The 25,053-nt window shown below is 35.0% G+C and overlaps 2 protein-coding genes across 4 annotated transcripts in view; one reads left to right on the top strand and one right to left on the bottom strand.

The window, feature by feature from the left end:
• The window catches only part of LOC108740131 (LHFPL tetraspan subfamily member 6 protein-like), a 216,889-nt gene that overhangs the window by 73,505 nt on the left and 118,331 nt on the right, over positions 1–25,053 (bottom strand). For all 3 annotated transcript variants that reach the window (XM_018474337.2, XM_018474336.2, XM_018474338.2), the window contains one exon: positions 20,376–20,574. In XM_018474337.2, the coding sequence (XP_018329839.1) occupies positions 20,376–20,477 (102 nt within the window). In that variant the 5' untranslated portion in view covers positions 20,478–20,574. The remainder of the gene's footprint in view (positions 1–20,375; positions 20,575–25,053) is intronic.
• LOC112905415 lies at positions 21,666–24,116 on the top strand. Its single transcript, XM_025977788.1, is given in 2 exon segments — positions 21,666–21,692; positions 23,112–24,116. Coding segments are annotated over 2 exon segments (1,032 nt in total).

Here is a 25,053-nt window from a genome sequence, read left to right as displayed (position 1 = left end):
CCCTCCCTCGTAAGTGGTGTTGGTACTATTAGTTAAAAAACATTGAATGCCTGCCACTTCAAATCTAAATTTTTCTACCGTTACGGAAATTAGCTAGCCGACAGGAGTTTTCCCAACACTTGCCGATTATTCCGCGCAGTTCGCGAGTAGGACCGACTGAAACGTATAATTATAATAATAGTGTCACATGTATGTAGGCAACCCAACATACACAGTGACAAAGAAGACCAGGTTTCTAGACGGCATATAAGTAGGTACTGGAAAACTAAAAAACCTGAAATCTCTTATAAATAGTTGTTGCGAGATCGAATGAGTTAGTACGAGTCAGAAAATTCCAGACGATAGAAAGAGCGAAGAAGTGATGAAGTGTTTATATAGTGGTGAATTGTTAACTAATTAATAGTAGAAGTGTTAAAAGAATACGTAATCCTAAAATGTAGCATCGTCCTACAGATAGCGTTTGCTGCGCCATTTGTAGTATTTTCTAAAATAGAAGTGTTATTTAGACAGTAAATTGTTAATTAAAAGTAATAGTAGAACGAGAAGGAGTTTAAATACGTAACTGTAGTATAATAGTCGGTTTTTCGAAAGCGAGTTTCAAAGGATTTATAAGTGTTTTCGTACCTTTAATTAAGGTGGGTTTGTAGAGAAACTCTTTCTGAACACAAAGCGGCTTGAATACTGTAAGTTCATTTTTAACCGACTGGCAGCCATTTTATCAAAGTACCTGTTTTTACATTACGTATATAATTATATTTTAATAAAAAATTATGTATAAGAGAGTGTTAAAGTCAGACGTAGAGAACGTGCTCTGTGTGGAAAACCTTGTTTTTACAAAATGTAATAAGGAAAGAGATGGACACGAAAGAGCAAAGAGAAGAAAGTAGGCACAAGGAGTTATAAATAAAATAAGCGAGGTAAAAAAAGAATGTATGGATAGTTGTATGGAATAGTTGGAAGTAGAAAAAGAAAAGCTAAAATGTAATGTAAATGGATATGCTTAAAAAGGAAATTAAGCATAAGGGGAGCAAAGATGAAGACAAGGAAAGGATAGACAAGCAGAAGATAACTTTGGAGAGGGAGAGAAAGAAGAAATAAATTAGAGAAAAGAACCAACATCGTGGTGTTTGATGTGGAACTGGGAAGGGGGGATTGGGGAGTTGAAATGAAAGATCTGATAAAAGAGAAGCTGAAGGTTGAAATAGAAATCTTGGAAATTTGGAAAATAAAAGGAAAGATATTTGGATTGAAGGTTGAATGTTGGGAGCAAAAAATAAAAATTTTGAGAAACCTTGGATATGGAACGATGAAAAGAAGAGGATAATAAAAGCTGGAAACACGACATTTCGTTATAATAGGGAACTATACGACGGGGCATGTGAGCTTGGTGCCTAAAAAGAAGATTAACCTCGTGGCGTGGAATGTAGTGGGGGGAAGAATCAGGATAATAGTTTTTGGGTTTTTTAAAGAACTATGAGATAGTTCGTTTATGTGAAACTTGGCTTGAGTATAAAGATATACAGAAAATAATTTAGATGATAGTTACAACTGGACATTTATTAGTGCTACAATAGCTGGAAAAAAGGCAGAGCTAAAGGAGGTTTGTTGATGGGAACAAAAAACATCTCAAACTTGAGATAATGGAAGTTAATGATGAATTAGTAATGATAAGAGGATTGATATCTAAGATAAAGTGGGTAATTTTCTTTGTATACTTAATTAATAGAAAAAATGNAAAAAGGCAGAGGAGGTTTGTTGATGGAAACAAAAAACATCTCAAACTTGAGATAACGGAAGTTAATGATGAATTAGTAATGATAAGAGGATTGATATCTAAGATCTAATTTTCTTTCCATACTTAAATAATAGAAAAAATGTAATTTAGATTAAATAATAAAAAATTGACGACAGTTACGTGTCAGTAATTACTACAATTTCAGTCCAAATAATCTCCCCATGATGCATACGAAGCGAGTAATATCTATCTAAACTGTTAAAAAAAAATCGTTTTTTTTTTGCAGGTTTTATTTGTATTCGCAAAAGGCAGGAATTGATATTTCAACTATTTGTTCACCTGTGCACCGATTCTTTCATAAAATCATATGCATAAAATTCCTACTGCTTTTCTCATAATTATTACGCTAAGAAAGTAGACTGGACTTTTTAAAATAATATATCCCTTTTCTTCTAGACTATGTTTAGATATTTATGCAAGTATCTATGTGAAAATACGTAGTAAGAATATATTATAAACAAGCCTTGATGTGATGTGCTAAGGCTTCCTTCAACCGGTTCGGGTTCAACTGTTCGTTTCAAGAAGTTAGAGATATGCTTCCCTTTCCTTTATTAGGATGCGCCGTGGCATAATTCCAAATTTAATCATATTTGTCTGCGGAGCTCATTTCCCTACCGATCATCGAGCGAGAACTAGACAAAAGTGTACACTACCATTTGCAAAATTATTTAAACTGTTTCGTTAAAATTTAAGAACATGCTTTTATTTAAAAGCATACTTAGCCAAAAATAATAACAAGTGAATTAACTTAACGTTCTACACACCTATAAAACTTTTGCTTTGTTTTCTATTGTTGATTTATATACATTTTTGTTTTAAGAAATTGCTAATTTTCGTCTAGTACTGTACAGTTCTAGCCGATCTCCTAAGACCGCCCATCGAGAGCTCTGCTCGTTCAAGCTTGTTCCAACTATTTCTGTCTTGCTCACGCCTAGTGTGTATTCTTTCTATCTTCGCGCAGATTTCTTCAAGGTCACAATTCTAACAAATTGAAATGGACTGTAAGCAAGTGTAAGCTTATTAGGCAAATATACTTTTCGTATTTACCAGTTACGCACTAACGCAAGATGAGGTAAAATTTCATCTTACATCAAGCATAGACAGGAAAGCGTTAACATTCTGAATAGGAAATACATAATATATTAAAGGGATGATACATTTTTAGGCGGATTTTCAGCATATTTTATATAGGAATGACAGTTACTCAAAAATTTATTTTGAGGTAGAAAGGTTCACATTAAAATTTCGAGCACACGGGCAAAAAGCTCCGCTAATGAAACAAAAGCTTCCGTATTTAGTACTCTTAAAACGTTAGTGGCAGGATGGAGCACTAAACGTTCTCGATTTAATTATTCAGTCGCTGTGCAACATTCGGACCTTTTGTGCCTCGAATTGTTACGTATTAATGAGCAGGACAAATTAGCGCGTTTTCATGAAAGCTCGACATTGACGTTATTACGGTATGTGTATATGTACGGATGTGTTATGCGGGGTGCGTTTTAACAACAGAACGCTGACACGTTATCTAGACAGCTGAACGTGATGAACGATATGCCTCTGGTAAAACAGTTTTCGTGATGTATGTACACATGCAAGTAGAATGGACATTTACCATAGAGGAAACAGTGAAACTGTTTCGGATAGTTGGAGTAGCTGTGTCAGTTGAAGAATAAAGGCAAGTATGGGCTCTAATCGGGCGTCGTCCTCATATACTTGTCTTAAAAAGAACAAAAAACTAAAATTAATCCTTGGTTGGAATGCGTGGGATTAAGGCTCTATAAAAAGGAGTATTCTCGTCAGCCATCTCGATTCCCTCAGATGTAGTAGTAGTGGTGTATCCATGTTTCGTCTAAAGTTACTAATATGAGCAGAAACTCATCTGGATTGCGATGCATGCGCTCCAAATGAGCCTTAGAAGAGACCACGCGGTTGTGTTTATTTTCAGCTTAGAGCAAATGCGGCACCCACCTCGCAGATATTATTTTCATACCCAATTTATCATGTAAAATTGAAAAGACAGTACCTCTTGAAACCGCTGAAGTCTCAAATATTTCGTGCAATTTTATTTTTCGGTCACTTAACACCATGTTGTAGATTTTATCGATCATTTCCTGAGTACTTACGTCTACGGGACGTTTTGAACAATGTTCGTCTCCTGTTGATTACGGCTACGTTTAAATTAATTTATGCAATTCTAAATTATTGAAAGTACTAAATCCAACTCAGCTTTTATTTCTTTTGCTGTTAATCCTTTTAAATAAAAATGTTTAGTCGTCGCTTTAAACTCACTTCTTTCCATTTTTTTAAACATACACAAGTTGTTTGCTTCAACTGATGATAAAAACGAAACCACTCGAATAATATGGCTGTAACTTTTCCATTTACTTTAAGAGGAACGATGCTTACTAAAATAGAACGTATGCAATGCTACGAGCACCGTCTCTTAGATTTCCTAAGGACTGATTGACCCTCCCTCGTAAGTATAAATTAAGAATACACCTTATTACAGTCCACATATTGCAGCAGTGGTAGCCAAAAAACACATTGTTATTGATAAAGAAAAGTAACGTATTAAATGTAAATTAAAAGAACGGTAGCCCAAAAAATTTCGATCACAAGACAGTTTTCAAAGGAACTGACAAATCAAAAAAAATATTTGTGTTTCATTCCCACAAGCTGAATGCTGGTGGGCGAGCAGTAGCTTCGACCTTCACTCAGTCTACAAAATGAAGCACGGGCGTTATTACGTTTTTTTCCGAACCTTGGTCAGTTTATGTCAAAGAGAAAAAAGGAATACAGGGCTGAATAAGTCTTTTGTTTATACTCTCTCCTTTTTTTTTAACTTTTAAAATAGATATCCAAGTACAGGCAGTGTATCGCTATTTAGTGGCCATTTGCTGCTACTGAAGTATTTCTTGAGTCGAACCTTACTAATGTATAAACTTGTCTAACCGAATCGATAAAGCAGCTTAGATAATTGGTAGGTATCCAGACCATATTAATAAAAATGTTTATTAAATATTTGATCGGAGATTTGTTAAAACCACCCGACGTGTATTGCGATTTCAAAAATTATTTGATCTCATGGGAGTGTCAAAGGTAGTCGCGATAAATTACTGATCAAGCTGTTAAAGAGCGAGTTTATATAATATCCAAGTATAGGCAGCTTATTGTGCGCTGATGAGATAAAAAATTGCGATTCGTGACTAGTAATTTCGATCAATTTTTAACCACGAACGTTCATAAAAGAAATTCTAGATTATTTAGAGTTTTTAAGAGCTTGGGTTTATGACATTGTCTATTTAGCAAATTGAACTGAAATTGGTTCTAGTTTATGAATATCGAGTGATTCAGAGCTTGGATTTATGAGATTGCATCTCATTCTGTTAGTTCACAAACTGGTTTAAAAATAGTTATGATTGCTCAGGTATGGGAATCTACAGCTAACTGGCAGTGAACCCTGGATTCCGCCATGATTGCCGTACAAGTAATGATGCCACTGGATAGAAGAGAAGTGAAATGTTATTTCTAGAATATTATTGTCCTAGCATTTCATTCAATGATCCAAAGAAGCCAAAGAAATACATGGACCAAATCTTGTATGCGTGTAGCCCGATTATGTAGCTGCATCTGAGTTCAATAGGGTCAAGATCGACTCAGATTCACTGAAGTCAGAAACAAATAATTGTGATTGTATCGCACACGGTGCATGGTTCTAGAAACATTTGTTTCTATGCTTCAAAGAGAGACAGAAACGCAAGCACTGTTCGTCGTAATGACCTGATGCTTCACGATACCGCGGATTTTACTGATCTAGTTGAAGTTCGTGACCGGTCGTTCAAAATTAGAGGATTCGGTTCATTTCGCTCTCGTTAAAGAGCCTAATAATCAGTGAACTGGTTCAGATCTGTTCCCGTCATCGCTACCTGAATGCTTAACTATGGTTTAAACTGCGAAATTATGCCGCTTCATAAAAGAACATACTAATTGTAAAAGTAGTATATCATTACAGTTTAACATATTATAAGTGGGAAATTTATAATTTCAAATGTGTTAATTTTATGATAATTCAGAAATTAGAGATAGTATACATTTAACTTTTTCTTCTCTTAACAGTTCAGTCTATATTTTTATAAGTTTATGTTCAGCTTTTAAAATTTTAATAGTAGCTATAAGAGAAAATTGTAGAAGAATTTTTTATTTTAGTAATGGTTTTTCATTTCTTCGTTCCTTAAATACCTTTCCTCTTCCTTTAATTTTGAAACTACTTCAAAAATTCCCCGTACATCTACATAATTCAAATTTTTATCTTTCCTTTTAACCTGGAGCTTGTCATACCTATCTCATTCTTTTAATATTTTTTTAGGCACTCTAGTACATTTCCCAGAAGTGTAATTTCGTTTTTAGAATATATGCATTGATTTCTTGTGTGCTCTGTAGGCTTGGAGATGAAAAACTACAATTGACGTAGGTAATAATAACACCTACATTCACAACATAATACAAATTTATCACTTGTTTTTTCCATAACAATACATATAAATAGAATATTGATAGGTATGAGTGGAACAACGGTTCATTTAAGTACAACAATTATTATGAGTTTGAAACAAAATTATAAGTTTACAAATGAGGAGGTATTGGAAAAAGTAAAAGAAAGAGGTTGTCTGGAAGTTAATTACAAATAGGCGAGTTAGATTGTCAGGACACTTTCTGAAACATAAAGGGCTAGTTCGAGACATACTAGAAAAATTAATAGAGGAAACAGTGAAACTGTTTCGGATAGTTGGAGTAGCTGTGCCAGTTGAAGAATAAAGGCAAGTATGGGCTCTAATCGGGCCTCGTCCTCATATACTTGTCTTAAAAAGAACAAAAAACTAAAATTAATCCTTGGTTGGAATGCGTGGGATTAAGGCTCTATAAAAAGGAGTATTCTCGTCAGCCATCTCGATTCCCTCAGATGTAGTAGTAGTGGTGTATCCATGTTTCGTCTAAAGTTACTAATATGAGCAGAAACTCATCTGGATTGCGATGCATGCGCTCCAAATGAGCCTTAGAAGAGACCACGCGGTTGTGTTTATTTTCAGCTTAGAGCAAATGCGGCACCCNGCTCTTCATACTCCGCTTTGTCTCACTTTGTCGCTAAAACTCGGACTGATTCATTAAAAAAAAAACTGTAAAAACTTTTGGGTGTTTCATTCCCACCAACCACTAATGCTAGTGGGCGGGCGGGCAGTCCCTCCGGACTACGCCGAAAGGTAGGGCGGAAGGCCCTCTTCAGCCTCCTTTCAGGAATAGTGGGAATGGGTGGGAGTTAGTTCGGGCGAGAAAGATGAGACAGACGAAATGAAGACAGAAGAGAATGAAAGACTATCTGTGGAATATTACTGCCCCAGAATTTGCCTAAGTGATCCAAGGAAACCACAGAAAAACTTGGACCAAGGTAGACGGAATTGGAATCGAATCTACGTCCTTCCGAATGCTAAGCAATGGTCTAAACCTCTAGGTCACACCGCTCGGTAATTGTTTCGACCTCGCTGCAACTATTTATAAGGGCTGGATTAGATCTAGAAAGATTGAGAATTTAGAAAATCTGGTTTAGCCTTAACGTGGCACTGCCCCCTCCCTTAAACTGTTCAGTGACGTCGCTAGCCTGTTAAGATCTTAGCCGTTCTTATGTACGGATCCAAATTGAATATTATTTCTATTATAATCTAAATTTACCTATGAAGAATATAATAAAAAACGAACAGAACTTGTAAAGTGTTTACCTAGATATACCATCATTCACCAACAATGAGTAGAGGAAATTAAACTCAATTTTACGAAATCTGTTACAATATGGTCGGATTTCTGCTAACAGAGTTTTACCAAAATCTGCATCCTCAGACGATATTAAATGTTTTGGCATATTTTCAGGTACATCCGCGGATCGTCATTTTGCGCTGCAAAATAGGATTTAGGCATTTTAAAGAATTTTGAAAAGTAATGCACTACATCTTTTCAAATTCAACTTGTAGCGACTAACATCAACTAGAACACCCTGTATATATAATGTCGTGTAAATATGTAAAGCTTTTGTATTATATTTCTTTCTGTGTAAATATTTCTCAACATTATCTTCTAAAGCTTTTGTATTCTATCCATCTGTGTTAATAACTTTTATTACTGTACTTTCCTATAATCCCTGCTAACATTTCTACTTCACGTACTTACCGCATGACGTCTGTCCTTACTAATTGCTATTTTATAAGGGGTTTCTTCGGTGATTTGGGTTCAACAACTTAATTCTATATTTTCAATCTTCGGCATTTTTCAAATCATATTCTCTTACTATTGGTTCCCTTCTTTTATCTTCAACCCTTAGCTCCACCTTTATAATTTTCCTAAATTATTTATATTCAAAATTCTTCAGTTTTAAATCAACCTTCGTCCGGAGATATTGAAAAACGTATTCAACTTTGTGAAACGATTTTAATATTTTAATATTCAATAATTAACATCGAGAAAATTGTCATAATGGGTGTTTAAGTGATAACAGTTAACTTGTATAATTTGTTTTGAAGTTCTGCTAAGAATTTCGCCATCTTCGTGAAAAATGAAACGATTTTAGTTGCTTTCACATAGTATATTAGGTAACTTGAAAACTACAGGAGATTGAAATAGGGAACAATTGTATAAAATTCTGTTGGGAATATTGTTTTTCCAGCCTTTTTTTTATTGTAAAATAGGCGCACGCTTTTTTGATACTTTAAAAGTAGAACAATGGAATTCAAAACCGTCATAATATACAGGGTGTTATATTATAAATAACGAAGTTGATGTTAACATTTGGTACAACCGAAAGTGCTACATAGATCGCGTTATTTTAGTTGAGGAGAGTATACCCAGTAACGCTATTGTCTAAATTTTCAAATTCAAATCCAAGTAATTCGGTAGGACACCTTCTGTACATACTTTTAATTTCATGGCTTTTCATTATTCATACCTATTGTCACAACTGACATGTGTTAATTAAAACTTTTTAGAACCGCTTAGAATTATAAGTCTACCCCGTACATAATCTATTTATCGCCCCTTTTTCTCATTCCGAAATTGTACGCATCTGTTTTGTTTATCTTACTATTTTATTTGTAGGTTATGATCAACCGTAATGAAAGAAAAATAAATTTGATGGTTTATCGTTGACAAACTGTATGACCCGTACGATAAGAGTGATTCTGGTTCATGTACCACCACATGCAGCTTGGATGGTTCTATTGTTTCCGAGTTCCGCGTTAGTGTGCAAAATAATTCAGCCGACTTCCGTACATATGCACCTAGATTTTTAATTGAGTTATGTTGCATTGGATTGTTGTGATAACCTTTTGCTGTACCTAATTGGGAAACATTGCTGTAATAAAAAAGCTTGGAGCTTGAGCAAAAAAATTTGCATTTAACTGTTGTAGGTAAATGTAGCATTATTTTTCCGAGGTGAATGTACCTCCTGTGAAATTTTTAAGTATCAATGAAAAAAGATGAAGAATTTGAGACTGTTTGCTTAAGGTAGTACTCTCGTTACTACGAGATACTAATGAGTGCTCTATGCTATTTGACTTTTGTAGCACATTACATTTGGCAACGCCGCGTAACAGCAAAAGAGATAGAAGTATAACGAACAAACAAATTCGTCAGTATTCTGTCTAAACTGCCAGACGCGGATCGCGATTTCGATCTTTTTGGAACTCATCAGCGCGTCGCAGACAGAACACAAACCAATTTTTACCTGCTGTCTTAATGGCAAGAGTTTAAAAAATTTAGTGATTTTTTCTTGTTTTGAATTTTGAAATTAGTCCACTCGGTTACATCTTTTATTAATGTCGCTTCGGCACGAGCCAATAGTACTCAAAAGATGCTGATACGTTGAAAAATAACACCGAATCCTTTTCTATTCGAAAGATGCCTTTACATTAAGGGGATTCAGTGGTACACGCGCCATAAAGTAAAACCATGCTTATCGGTTCTAGATATCATGAGTTTAATATTTAAAACAGAGGTTTGAAATTTTGTAGTAAGATAGATACAGCTTTGTTCTAAAGCTTGTCNGAAAACCGAAAACATACCGAGTTAATGTGAACCTTTGTCTGTTATCTCGCAGCGTTAAATTGCAATGTTTAGAATAGAAACCCATGTTTTCGGAAAAATTCACACTGGGCACGAGCGGTCTATTGCGGTCAATCCCCTTAATAAATGACACCGAATCCTTTTCTGTTTACCGATTGCAACCGCAAATAATGAAATTTTTAACCGCGAATACAGAAACTGGGTTGCAATTTTTTCTCCCGCGAATAATGAAAACGCGAATAAGGAAACCGTGAATAAGGAACTTTTACTGTATTTAAATGGACTTTGTTGAGCATAATGAATTTTACTAAATGTAGTATTGTATTACAGATGACGTTTACCGCTCCATTTGTGGTATTTTATAGACAGAAGTATGCTTACAGTAACTATGTTCGTGTTCGCCGGTCTTATTAATAACACTGATATCATCATGTACTGCATTCGATTTATATTTAATTTTCTTTCTCGAATTAAGGTTACTGACGATGAAGGAACAAAATGCATTTAAAAATAAATAAACCTTTGAACGGGGTTCGATGGTCTAATCGCGATTGGACGACTCAGGAACGCGTTAAGAAAAAGACTCCACCTTTAAGAACCCTAAGTGTTGGTGGCACTACCACCTGGTCCAGATGATTACAGCACTCCTATCAATGTAAATAAATTTTTCAACTTTTTACGGTGTGTTGATCTACATTGGGAAAAAGATCCTTTTTGTGAACATTCCTACTCAGTTCTCTATATAGTTCCATATAATAAAGTTGTGATTGTTTGCCAATATCGCGTTTCTTGTCATTTTAGTACCTTACTCCGAGTCACGACAAAATAATCAAAATGTATTATTATCAGGTAATTAAAATAAATAATTAACAAAAAATCCAGAATATACTGTGAGTCCAAGTTTCGATGCTCACTATTGGTATATAGGTTATTAGAAGATATGGAGCAACGGTTAAATGGTTGCAGAATTCAATGCTTGTAACAAATCATGTTAGTGTAAACTGGAACCCTGATTTTCATTTGTTTTCAAGGAAATTACAGCAGCCACACTCAATCTTGATTAGTTAGATAATCCTTAATAAGTGTGTGGCTACACATATTTGCCACATATATTTTTGTTACGATATGATATCACTTATATATTTTTGATATTTGATATATTGATATTTTTCCCAACTCAATATTGTAACGTATAATTCAATTCTTTCTTTTGTAAATATTTCCTATTGTTATTATGTAAATATGCTTTCAAATGTATCTTCTCAAAACCTTTTGTATCTGTACCTTTCTATTATTCTCTCTACAAATTACTTTACTACTTGTACTTTCCACTAATCCCTTAACATTTTAATTTCGTTTACTAACAGCATGAGCTGTATAATTCTTATTACTTCTTAATTGCATTTTAATATTGGGTTTCTAGGTACATTGGGGCGAAATCTTTTTCTTAGTATTTCATCTAATCACTCTTTCCAAGTTTCATTCTCTTCTGATTCGATCCCTACTTTAGTTAAAATACTTCTAGCTCCACCCTTTTAATCTTCGTTAAAATTTATTTTCAAGACTACTAACACTTCCGATCTATTATTCAACTGTTCTACTTCATCCTTCAGCGATCGTTAATTAAATTTGTTAAGTTTTAATTGTGTTTTATTCAGTAATTTTACTTTTGCAAAGTGTGTTTAATTCCACCAAAAAACCTAAATTGGTGACCCCTACGAAGAACAAGTAGAGAATCTTCTGAGTGCCCGACGAAGAACAAGTAGAGAATCTTCTGAGTGCCCGACGAAGAACAAATAGTGCCCGACGGAAAAGCGAAAGTGCGATCCAGCGAAAAGCAAAGTATTATCCAACAAATAGTGACAAAACTGTGGTAGTACACGTCCAAAAAACTGTAAGTACATTTGCTGTGTATTATTTGTGTGTGCGCGAGTCGTGATTGTTTCTCGAAAATGGCTTTGCACAATTCTGTCGGGAATAGTAGCCAGACATCAACCGATTCAGAAATCGCATTGTCCGTCAACCGCGTCGCATTTCGTGTACCATCGTTCATCCCTGCAGATCCAGAGTTATGGTTTGCAATGGTGGAAAGTAGCTTTGCAAATGCGAAAGTGACTACCGACGCCACCAAGTTCAGTTGCGTCATAGAAGCCTTGGAGCCACGATACGCCTTAGAAGTTAGAGACATCATAGTCAACAAGCCTGAAAGGGACGCATACGAGATACTAAAAGCAGAGTTGGTCAAAAGGCTCAGCACGTCCCAGGAGCAGAAAACCAGACGCCTACTAGAGATGGAAGAGTTAGGGGACCGAAAGCCGTCGCAATTTCTCCGTCATCTAAAAGGACTTGCAGGCAGCACCGTTCCCGAGTCCATGCTGCGGACGCTGTGGTTCGCTCGCATACCAACAAGCATGCAAGCTATTTTAGCCGCACATCGCGACCTATCATTAGAAAAGTTGGCTGACTTAGCTGACTCTATTATGGACCTAACGGACAATTGCCCACGAGTAGCAGAAACCATGTTGTCCCCTGGTGATCAATTAGCAGCACAACTACAGCAGCTAACTCTTACGCTACAGAGAGAGATCGCATCAATTAAACAAGAAGTGTCCGAATTGCGATACCANGGTACCTACAGCCTCTTAGCAAGAAAGCATATAAAATGGATGGCAAAAATCGCCTCTACAGGGGTGATACAATGATTTTAAAAATTCTAGAAAACCTATATTGAAGCATTTGTGGCTACACATATTTGCCACATATATTTTTGTTACGATATGATATCACTTATATATTTTTGATATTTGATATATTGATATTTTTCCCAACTCAATATTGTAACGTATAATTCAATTCTTTCTTTTGTAAATATTTCCTATTGTTATTATGTAAATATGCTTTCAAATGTATCTTCTCAAAACCTTTTGTATCTGTACCTTTCTATTATTCTCTCTACAAATTACTTTACTACTTGTACTTTCCACTAATCCCTTAACATTTTAATTTCGTTTACTAACAGCATGAGCTGTATAATTCTTATTACTTCTTAATTGCATTTTAATATTGGGTTTCTAGGTACATTGGGGCGAAATCTTTTTCTTAGTATTTCATCTAATCACTCTTTCCAAGTTTCATTCTCTTCTGATTCGATCCCTACTTTAGTTAAAATACTTCTAGCTCCACCCTTTTAATCTTCGTTAAAATTTATTTTCAAGACTACTAACACTTCCGATCTATTATTCAACTGTTCTACTTCATCCTTCAGCGATCGTTAATTAAATTTGTTAAGTTTTAATTGTGTTTTATTTAGTAATTTTTCTTTTGCAAAGTGTGTTTAATTCCACCAAAAAACCTAAAAGTGCCTTTCAATAATGCACAACATGCCTAATAAATTTCTGGTTATATGAAAAATATGAACCAAAAAGTGAAACCAACTCTAATACGAAATACTAACTAATCATTTTCATTCGTATTAGAGTTAATTTCCTTTTTGGTTTACACCTCTCCTATAAGTACAATGAAGCATGTTATACATAATTAAAAAACTCTTATTAAGAATTATCTAACTATAATATTCAAGAATTGATAATGGGCGCCATAATAAAAACATAAGACACTTCTAATAACTTGAGAACAAATAAAAATCGTAACTAGCTTTGTTTTAAAAAAGTGTCGAGTAATGTAGAAGTTTAAACGCAGTCACATTAGGACGTTATCGAGTTATTAAGGATATAAATCTGTCTTCAAAATATCTCAAAAAGGAAATCTGAAATGAGATTTGTTGCGATCATTGAATTCTGCAAAACTTTCCCCATTTGGTTGTTGCTTTATCTCTTCCAATAAACGATGTACCAAAGGTGTGAATCGAAATGTGAACACAATGTATATATGCATATCAGGTAAATGTTATTTCTAAATCTAATTTTGATACTTTAGGTATTCAAGTCGAGATCAGGTATACAAGACAAGACTCGAATTTTCATTATTTATTTGGAAAATAATCTATTATTTCGTCGTGTAACAGCCCTAATAAAAAGCACCAACTAAATATTCAGTTGTAGCAGTTAGATGTATGTCAAAGAAAAATATTAATTTAAAAATAAAAAACGTACCTAAGGTGTACATTTACATCTACAGGGTGTCTTACGGTGACGGTCCATTAGAATATTTCAGAAACTCATCATCATAAGGTCATCAGTCCTAAGACTGGTTGGACACGCACCTTTACTCTTTCCTATTCTGTGCTAATCTTCTAATTTCCCTAAAGCTAGGACAATCCATATCCTTAACTATTTGTGAACAGTAATCTAATCTAGGTCTACCTCTACCCCTCCTAACTTCCGGTTTTGCCTTTAATATGTCTCTGACTAGGCCTTCATGCTTGAGAAGGTGTCCTACTAACCTATCTCGCCTATTTTTTTATTGACTTCCATAGAATCCTCTGTTATCCTATTCTTTCTAATACCTCTTCATTTCTAACCTTCTCTATCCACGGTATCCTTATCATTCGCCTGTAACACTACATTTCGAACGCTTCTAATATTTTCTTTTCCGCCGCGTCCACTGTCCATGTTTCGCACCCGTACAGCGCCGTGCTCCAAACATACACCTTTAACAATCTTTTTAGAATTTCTAAATTAACCGTTCGCGAGCATAAATATGACTTCTTTTTATTCAAGGCGACTCGTCCCTGCTCTATCCCCTGCTTCATCTGACTTCCTAGATACCTACCTAAAATCGGCCACTTCTTCTAATTTTTCGTCCCCTATCTTTATATTCGCTCTTTTCCTACTTTTTCTTCCCTTGCAAACCAGTATTTTTGTTTTACATTTATTTATTTTCATACAGTACTGTTTTTTTATTTCAGAAACTAGAAAATTTGTACAATTGCGTTGTAGTAAAAAGAGTAACTAAGCAATAAATAAAATTAAGTAATTAACGGTATCAGCTGAAAATATTTTAATGTATTAGTTTAATGGTTCGAGTTGTTACACATAAGTTTATCGAAAGGGTAAACAATCGCTTAAACTAAATTTATTTATTTTATTTATTGTAAATTTGCTGTTTTTACTATTGTTGCCTGTAGTCTACTATATTGCAATTGTTTTCTTAAAATTCATCTCAATTTGAATACGAATCTACATTTTCCATTCTTAATACCAATAACATTCAATAATTGACACTCGGAAGCAGAATATTTAATTACTAAGCTGTCAGAATTGGTGTTTGAGTGACAACAATTAACTTTTATTATTTGTTTTGAAATTCTGTTAATTTCACCGTCGTTTGACAAAGAACAGTAACTAATTAGGAAATTAGAGGAGATGGGTGTAGGGAACCGTATTACCATTCCAAAGAGAATAAAATTCTACAAAAACCTACGAGAATAGATAAATGTTGTTTCATTTGAAAAAATGCACTTACAATTGTTTGAAGTTTAACCAAATCCGCTATTAAATATCTAACACCCTGTATGTAATTAACCAACTTTGAAAGTATGGAGGGAAGCTAGAGTATATTATTATTCTTACTGTTATATAGGCATGCTTTTCCGATACCAACTACGTTGTGCTACTTTTTTTTTTAAATTAATATCTCCAAAACGGTTAATTTTAGAAGTTGGAAAGCCTCATGAAAGTGTACCTAGAATTATAAGTAGAATTTAAAACCGTCATAAAATATAGGGCGTTACGTTTAAAATAACGAAGTTAAGGTCAACTTCCGGTGTAAGGAGAGCATACCCAATAACGCAACTGTACAAATTATCAAACTTTACGTTGAAGTAGTTTCTGAAATATTAGATTCTGCACTATTTAAGTCAAATAATAAACGTAGCTCTTGCTTGTTTTACGCTTGCTTGGGTCTCTAGCTATATAAAAAAAAGAGTTAGGTATATTTGAAGAAATAAGGAAAACTGAAATTACAGTCGAGAACCTCAAAAAAGAATCATACGTTTCTAGATTAGCAGAGAATTTAAGATATTATTTTTGTTGTTGGCCTGAGTGAAACACATTTCTTGTCAGTACGTCTTTTTATATTTCTTTCTAGTTCTATTTTTCCGTATGTAAATAGAATGTCCAGAAGTAGTTAAGTAATTCGTTGTTTTTCTGCTCATTTAGAATTTATTTGTGTAATAATGTTGTGGAGAGAATACCCCATGTTCATTCGTTTTGTTTTTCGTGGCAGCAAAAAAAAATCACTTTCCCTTCATTCGCTTGCATACAAACCGTTCCATTTTGCAGATTGATGTGTTCCATTTTCGCCAATTGGAAGAAGGGCCTGTTCCACGGCCTAAAATGGAAACTCTACAAAGTAATAAATATGAATAATCCTGCGCTATATTTCATCTCGCTCTTCCGACGCGAAATTCAAATATCCTTTTGCACTAAAAAACAAAAACACTTGTAACTTTATTGCTTGTTTTCGAGATCGACCGTCGCGACCCTCTTGGAGAGTGACAAATTGCGTTTACAGAGATATTCCTGTAAGTTCCGTGACGAGGGCGCGGGATTCCCCGATGATTATATCGGCCTCGAAGGAATTCACTGAGTGCCTCTACTCCACCCTCTTTGCCCATTCGCTTTAGAGGGACAAATGTATCACATAGTGCAGTGTAGGCGAGTTCCTATGTGCTTTTTGAAGATGTCGCGACCACATTCAATTACATCCATTTTCTCTTCCAGAACGGTCGGTTCAAAGACTTTTGCCGAAAAGTGTGCGTATAGGTCCGACCCAAACGACATTCATCTTATCTCGAAAGATTGATAACGCGCATCGAATTCTTTCTAATCGAAGTGTTCTGCCTGGCAGTTTTACAGATAAAATGGTTCTTTAAATGCCACTTTATTTTATAAAGGTTCCTTTTTCAAAGATGTAAACTATTCCATACAGTATGAATCTCGTACATATATAAAATTGTCACCAAACACAAACATTACAATTTTTTGTAAAGTCAACAAAACTAAGAGGAAGTTTGTATTCGAAACCTACTTAAGTCAGGAAAACATACAAAAACCCCTTAAATTAGGTGCAAATAAAGGGTGGTCATAGGTATTTAGAATAAATAAATGTGTATGATTGTCTGTTTTTCCGTCACCGTTAGTTAGCTGTGGAAAAAATAACCTAGAATTGTACTTTTTGATATAAACCAAGTATTTATCAAATGTATAGATCTGTAGTCCGTAGGTACCTATAAATAAATAAAATGCCTGTAATAATGTTGTTAGGTTTGGTTGATTGCTTGTTATTAAGACACAAAAGATCCTTAAAAAGTTTTTATCTTTCTCTGTGTACGTGCTAATCTTCGAAACGTCTAAACCGATTTCGATGTGGCATTGCGGAAATGAGGAGGTGGTTGTCAGCAGTGATTTAGACTACCTCTTTAAATGATTTATTGGTTATAACAATTATATTTATTATGAACAATTAGAAACAGTTTTACGCCGTCAAAGACACGAGTAAAAGCTAGTCATCCATCATTATCATCATCATAGAATCGTCGGCTCTATCCTGAAACAATCTTCACATTTATTTAAAATTAGAACATCCCACATCCCTAACTATTTGCGAATAATAATCTAATGTAGGGTTTCCTTTGCTCCTCGTTACACGTATTTGTGCTTTTAATATGTCTCTCGTTTGCGATAAAATGTTTTACACCCTCATGCATTCCAATGTTAACTATACCAATGCCATAAGCATGCCTAAAGTAAGTTAACAGGTTTGAAGAATACTGCTGTATAAATCGTATGAATTAGCAGTTGCAGTTGCAAAAAATATCTACTACTGTGGAAGAAGAATGCACCACGCATCCATGATACAATAAAGCTAACAAGGTAGTAGGATTGCAAGCGAACTGTAAATCGTCTTTCTCACGCATAACGTAATCTTGAGAGTTTTCGTCAATTTTGAATACACATACAATACGTTAAATGTTCAGATTATTAAAATTATATTTTTTATGGTCGAAAAAACAAAATAAAAGTTTATACATAAAAATATGAAAACCTATCAATAAATATATCTTTATATANAAATAGGCGAGATAGGTTGGTAGGATTTATATATATATTTTTAATGTTTATGTAACTTTAATCGATTGTTTGTATTTTAACTGGAGCACTTATGTGACTTCATTGTTTTGTAACTTTTTGTTGTAAGAGTTGTTTTGCTGGTTTAAATGTGCGTCATTAAAATAAATAAATTAAATAACAAATGAAAATACTGTAATTGAAATCTGTTCTTTAATAAAGTCGACATTACATAGAGTTCTCCCAGGTGGTATTACATTATGTGGTGACACTCAAAATGTTATTTAGTGACAATGTTCATCATCATCATAAGACTGGTTGAACACACACCTCCACTCTTTCCTATCCTGAGCTAATTTTCAAATGTCCCAAAACTACAACATCCCACATCCTTAACTATTTGCGAACAGTAACTAGTGTTCTGCTTCTAATGTCTTTGACTAGCCCTTCATACCTGAGGTGTTCTACCAGCCTGTATCGCATATTTCTTATTGACTTCCATAGAGTCCTCTGTTCACCTACTTTTTCTAATACCTTTTCATTTCTAACCTTCTCTGTCCATGGTATCATCATTAGCCTTTAACATCACATTTCGAACGCTTCTTTTCCGCCGTGTCCACCGACCATGTTTTCCAACCGTACAGTACCCGCTCCCAACATACACCTTTAACAATCTATTTCGAATTTTTAAATTAAGCTTTCGTGAGCATATAAGTGACTTCTTTTTATGAAAAACGACTCTACCGTGTGCTATCCTCTGCTTTATATCTCTACTACTTCTTCTGATTTATCTAACTTCCTAGATACCGAAAATCAGTGACAATTTTTAAGGAATAATAAAGATAATTATAATCCTCACTGCATAGATCTTTTTATACCTAACCATAGTATTTTACAATATTTGAAACGTAGCATTGTCTCGCGTGTATGTATCATTGAAAAATTTTTGGTATACTTCATTTACTTTCTCTAGCGATGTGCCCACTCCAATATTTTGGATGCGGGTTGGTAAAATCGTAGGTAGGGAGAAAAAAGCTCATTATACTCTCGACTCTTGTTCATTAAACATGCTTTTTCATACAGTACCTGCCAAATTTTGTTCAATGATGAATGGTAGGGCGAGTCGAAAACAAGCGTTAAAGCCTTTAATATATCTTCAAATATAAATAAACATCTCGTTGATATTTTCAGTACTAAATGGTACCAATAACAGCACATTTGAGCAATGCAATTGTAGTGGATAAAATAGTCAATTTTTCCGTGCAGTACTGTACGGATTATACGCTCCTTACCGGTTAAGAGTTCGGCGGAGAGTTGTTTCCTTCCTTTTCTGGCGTAGTGCTGTTCTTTTCTACTTTGCGCCGGTCAAACTGAAGGTCACATCGCTACAGAAAGTAAACGAAGTACAGTAACCATAAAATTACTGCGACTTTAATGGTAACTTTGTTTCTCATGGTAAGCATTTTCAGAGTAGGTATGACAGGTGCTCGATGGAATAATGTATAAGTATAAGCACTTAAAAAGCAGTAAATTATAGCATACCTACTTACTTTTGGAAACAAAGTAGTTTATTAAGAAAATTTGAAGTGAAATTGCTACATTAGCTTTCACTCACTTATGAGAAATGGAGGTTAAAATTCTAAATACAATATTATATTATCACTAAAAAGTATGAAACTATTATTTATTATGTAAATCGTTTTGTGATTTAGTGATGTGGTGTGCTAACTTGAAAGAAGACCAATGCAGGTGAAATATATATTGCAAGTAAATAAAATTTCTTGTAAAAATCTTCAAAGTTGTGTTCCTCTTCATTCATTTAATAGGATAAGGAGTATTTTTTCCAGTTTGTTCAACCATCCGCCTAGCTCTACTTACTTAAAACGATTATCTTCTTATCTCCAATGTATAACATTTTATTTAGGTACAGATGTAATACTTAAGGTAGTACAATAGATGTATTTAAGTGTTCTATCAAAATTTTTCGTTGTAAAGATAATCTAAAAAAGGAAGACTTAAGACTTGTTTTAGGTTACCTTGGTTTCTATCAAAAGGCTAATTGGATTACCTGCACACTTAGGGAGCATGAAATATCCATTTAAAAGGGTCGAATTCCTCGAGGAGCATTTTAATACTTTTGCAAGGGCATTATATTAAAGAAAACTTTTAAGAAGAGGAAACTGTGTTCCTTCGTTCTCCCGAAATTAATGTAAGAATTATATGGAAGCTGGAAATGAGAACTCCAACTTCGTGTTTTTATTTTAATAAATTACTTAAGTATTCGAGGATTTAATGTTAAGGGTAGGTTTCACAGTTATATCGTCCCCGGTTTCTTTTAGCCACCGAATATACAACCGCTAAGTTTTATTCAGACAAACAAAAAGTTGTATTCGTTTTACTTACCTACATAATTTAATATGAAAAATTTAGGATATAATTATTTTTACCTGGATCCAGAAGGGCAAATAAAATCCGGAACAGCACAATATTGCGGCTACGATTGATAAAACAGACCAAATGAAACCTATCGCTGTAAGTGATGACGCCATTTTGGTTCCTCGGTCATAAAATGGATTTGTTTGAAAACCACATGTACGATTCCGAAATGATCATGGCTTCTGTAAAGTCTTCCTTTTAATCAACCTCCTGCAAAAAGAAAAGAAACATAGCTACAATCATTGTAGTACAACTGTACAGTAATCATAAAATTTCCATTTGTTTTAATATGCGTTTAATCAAGGTCCTAAAAATTTGCAGATTAACTAAGAAAATAATATTAAATATCTCATTCAATGCTTCAGTGTGTAAAGTACTGCCAGACTTCAATCGAAAAATGAGATTGTAACCAAACATTGAGGAATGTGTTCTTCGAATCATCTTACTGGTATAAAATTTGATTTCAAGTACGGGTGCGAAACATGGACAGTGGGCGCGGCAGAAAAGGAAAGGTTGGAAGCGTTCGAAATGTGGTGTTATAGGCGGATGATGAGGATAACGTGGGTAGAAAAAGTTAGAAATGAAGAGGTATTGGAAAGAATAGGAGAACAGAGGACTCTATGGAAGTCAATAAAAAATAGGCGAGATAGGTTGGTAGGACACCTTCTCAGGCATGAAGGTCTAGTCAGAGACATATTAGAGGCAGAAAGGGAAGTAAGGAGGGGTGGAGGTAGACCTAGATTAGATTACTTTTCGCAAATAGTTAAGGATGTGGGCTGTTCTAGTTTTAGGGAAATGTGAAGATTAGCTTAGGATAGGAAAGAGTGGAGGTGCGTGTCCAACCAGTCTTAGGACTGACGACTTTATGATGATGATTTGGGAGGTATGGCTGTTTGAACTATTTAAACATCCAAGGCGCGTAGATGATATCCAAGAAATCCGAATTTAACCCTTTCTTTTATTTCATTTTTTTTGTTGGAGTAAGAAAGGTCCAAGGGTGTCAATTTCGATCACATTTGTCCAGTTGACACACATACTCAAATTCACATACGTATACGCCTGGAAATGTATACACGCATAAGGACTTTTAATATTATGAGGGAAATTTTTATATTTAGATAAATTTGATTCAAAAAACTTTTTCCCAACGGTTCATTATAATCTATTCTTCTATATAAACTGTGGTAGTTTGAAAGTTTCCCGCAATTTTCCGCTGTCAGCGCCAGTGACATCACACTGAAAGGTCAGAGTGTGACTCTGTTCTCACTCAGCAATAACAATAAAAAGTGGACTTAAAAGGCATGGCAGCTCAGTTGACGATAGGAGAGGTAAGTTTACATTACAGATGCTGAAATATTAGATCTGTTTATGTTACAAGTCGTAGGTAGACATCATAATCGACCACATAAGATGAGTCAAGCAATAGTGCTACAGAAACATATTAAAGGTCGCATATCCCATTATATAGGGTTGTTCGGAAAGTCATTTCGTTTTTTCCCGACAGAGGATTTAATTGTATTCTTTTGCACCCAACTTCACATTTAAGCCGTATAATTTTTAGATGCTTTGAGAGCTCATATAGCAAGGCTTGTGTGTGAAAAAATCTAATTAATTCTACGCAGTAGTTTTTGGTTGATGCCCTTTTAAATATGAAGAGCGATAAGCAGCATTTTCGACATATCTTACTGTTTTACTACAGAAAGGGTAAAAATGCTATTCAAGCCAGAAAGAAATTGACTGATGTGTGTGGAGAAGGTGTGTTGACAGTATGGCAGTGCCAGAATTGGTTCGCTAAATTTCGATCCGGCTATTTTGATGTCGAAGATGCACCACGTTCGGGAAGGCCGGTTGAAGCTGATAAAGACGCGATAAAGGCATTAGTTGATGTGAACCGGCGAATAACAACACGTGAGATCGGATTGAGGTTAAATTTATCAAATTCAACAGTTTATGACCACTTGAAAGGCCTGGGATTATCCTCGAAGCTCGATGTATGGGTTCCCCATGTTCTCACAGAGAGAAATCTGTGTCGCCGCATTGACGTCTGCGATTCGCTTCTCAAACGTCACGAAAATGATCCGTTTTTGAAGCGCATCATCACTGGGGACGAAAAATGGGTTGTATACAACAACGTCAAACGCAAGAGGTCATGGAGCAAAAAAGATGAACCGGCTCAAACCATTTCCAAAGCCGATATTCACCAAAAAAAGGTGATGCTGTCTGTTTGGTGGGATTTTAAAGGAATCGTTTTTTTTTAGCTTTTACCGGATAACACAACGATTAATTCGGAAGTCTACTGTCATCAGCTGGACAAACTGAATGATGCACTTCAACAGAAAAGGTCAGAACTAATCAACAGGAAAGGTGTAGTGTTTCACCAAGACAACGCGAGACCTCACACAAGTTTGGTCACTCGCCAAAAGCTTTTACAGCTTGAATGGGATACAATGCTACACCCACCATATTCTCCAGACCTGGCACCATCGGATTATTATTTGTTCCGGTCACTCCAAAATTTTTTAGACGGTAAAACCTTCACCTCAAATGAGGAGGTCAAAAACCTCCTCGATCAGTTTTTTGCCAGCAAAGACCAAAAATTTTATGAGCGTGGAATTATGCTACTACCAGAAGGATGGCAAAAGGTGTTGGACCAGAACGGTCAATATATAATTTAATAAAGTATTTGTTTATTATACGAAAACTGTCTTTCATTTCCACAAAAAGAAACGAAATTACTTTCCGAACAGCCCTATAGTTTAAAAAAGTCAAGAAAACTGTATCTTCCCGAGACTTTAAATATTAAAAAGATGTATCTCTTTTTTTGTGAAAAACATCCGGATCAGAAAATAAGTTACGAGCCTTACAGACTAATTTTCACGACAAAATTTAACATTGGCTTTGGGTATCCCAGATCAGGTACCTGCAGTTACTGCGACGAAGTTAAAGTCAAAAAGTCTCCCTTGGAGACTCAACTAAAAAACATAGGTGCTGATAATCAAGAAAAGAAGTTAGATATAGAAAAAGAGGTGAGGACTACTGAAAATCAACACAAATTACACATTCTCAAAGCGTAAACCTTTTACAAAAGAAAACGTAATGCTAAGAAAAATGCCCGAAAACAAGTAACCTTTGAAGCTATAACAATGGATTATTCAAAGAATTTACCAACACCGAACATTACAACTAACAATGTTAATTACAAACGGCAATTGACGTTCGTAAGTTTTAATATTCACATCCTTTCATCTGGGCAATCGGTTTTTAATACATACCCGCAAACTGTTGCTAAAAAAGGGTCAGATGATGTTGTGTCTCTTTTATATCATTTTTGCTTTAATTTTCTTGACCCAGGAGTACGACATCTTGAGATCTTTTGTGATTCCTGCGCTGGGCAGAATAAAAATTATACCCTCTTAAGATTTTTGCATTTTCTCGTACATAAAGATAAGCGCTTTGACTGTGTGATTGCTACATTTCCTATAAGAGGTCATTCCTGCCTCGAATGTGACAAAGACTTTGATCTAATTAACCAGAAATGTAAAGTTGACGTTCCATTGCAATGGGTGGAAGTTTTTAAAAATGCCAGATACAAACCACGACCATTTGACGTTGTAGAATGTAAGCAAGACATGTTTTTCGTTTGGAAAGACTTTCTGGCACTAACTTATAAGAAGAAGTGCCCATTTTCCACAAGACCACGTAGAGAAATTGTAATACGCCATGAACATCCAAGAACAAAAAAAATACGATAAAAAATAATTAAATGAACAACTTCTATGCTCGCGAACGGTTATTTAGTAATTCAAAAAATGTTGTTAAAGGTGTATGTTTGGAGCGCGGTGTTGTACGGGTGCGAAACATGGACAGTGGGCGCGACAGAAAACAAACAGTTAGAAGCTTTCCAAATGTGGTGTTATAGGCGAATGATGAGGATAACGTGGGTAGAAAAGGTTAGAAATGAAGAGATATTAGAAAGAAAAGGAGAACAGAGGACTCTATGGAAGTCAATAAAAAATAGGCGAGATAGTTGGTAGGACACCTTCTCAGGCATGAAGGTCTAGTCAGAGACATATTAGAGGCAGAAACGGGAGTTAGGAGGGGTAGAGGTAGGTAGACCTAGATTAGATTACTGTTCGCAAATGGTTAAGGATATAGGTTGTTCTAGCTTTAGGGAAATGCGAAGATAATCTCAGGATAGGAAAGGGTGAAGGTACGTGTCCAACCAGTCCCCGATCTGGGTGTGTTACGTAGTTTAAATGGCTTTTTTCTTCTCTATGTTTTTTTTTATGCGTTCTTTATACATTGGATCATTTGTTTTCCTGTAGTAGGTCCTAATACGTAATTTTTGGTGTTTTATTTGTCGTTTTCTTTGTCGGCCTAATTACGGACGTCATATGTAATAAAGCGTAATACGATATTTAGTAATAACGTTATCGAATTTTGTTTTAGTTTGGTCTTGTTTTTGGATTTTATTTTTATTAAGTTGTTTTATTTTGGTCCTTGGCCTAACTAAGGGCGTCATATGTAATGATAGCATACGATTAAAAATTAAAAGGAATACTCACCCCCTAATTACCACAAACAATTTTATTTGAGCGGACACGTGTTTCGCCCACTTCATACGTGGGCATTATCAACGCGAGACTAGTCCAGTCCAGTAATTAGGGGTGAGTATTCCTTTTAATTTTT

The sequence above is a fragment of the Agrilus planipennis genome, unplaced genomic scaffold (genome assembly GCF_000699045.2).
Source record: "Agrilus planipennis isolate EAB-ADULT unplaced genomic scaffold, Apla_2.0 scaffold87, whole genome shotgun sequence".
NCBI classification, from domain to species: domain Eukaryota; kingdom Metazoa; phylum Arthropoda; class Insecta; order Coleoptera; family Buprestidae; genus Agrilus; species Agrilus planipennis.
Note: the sequence above shows the minus strand (reverse complement) of the source record. Positions and strands in the feature narration are given on the sequence as shown.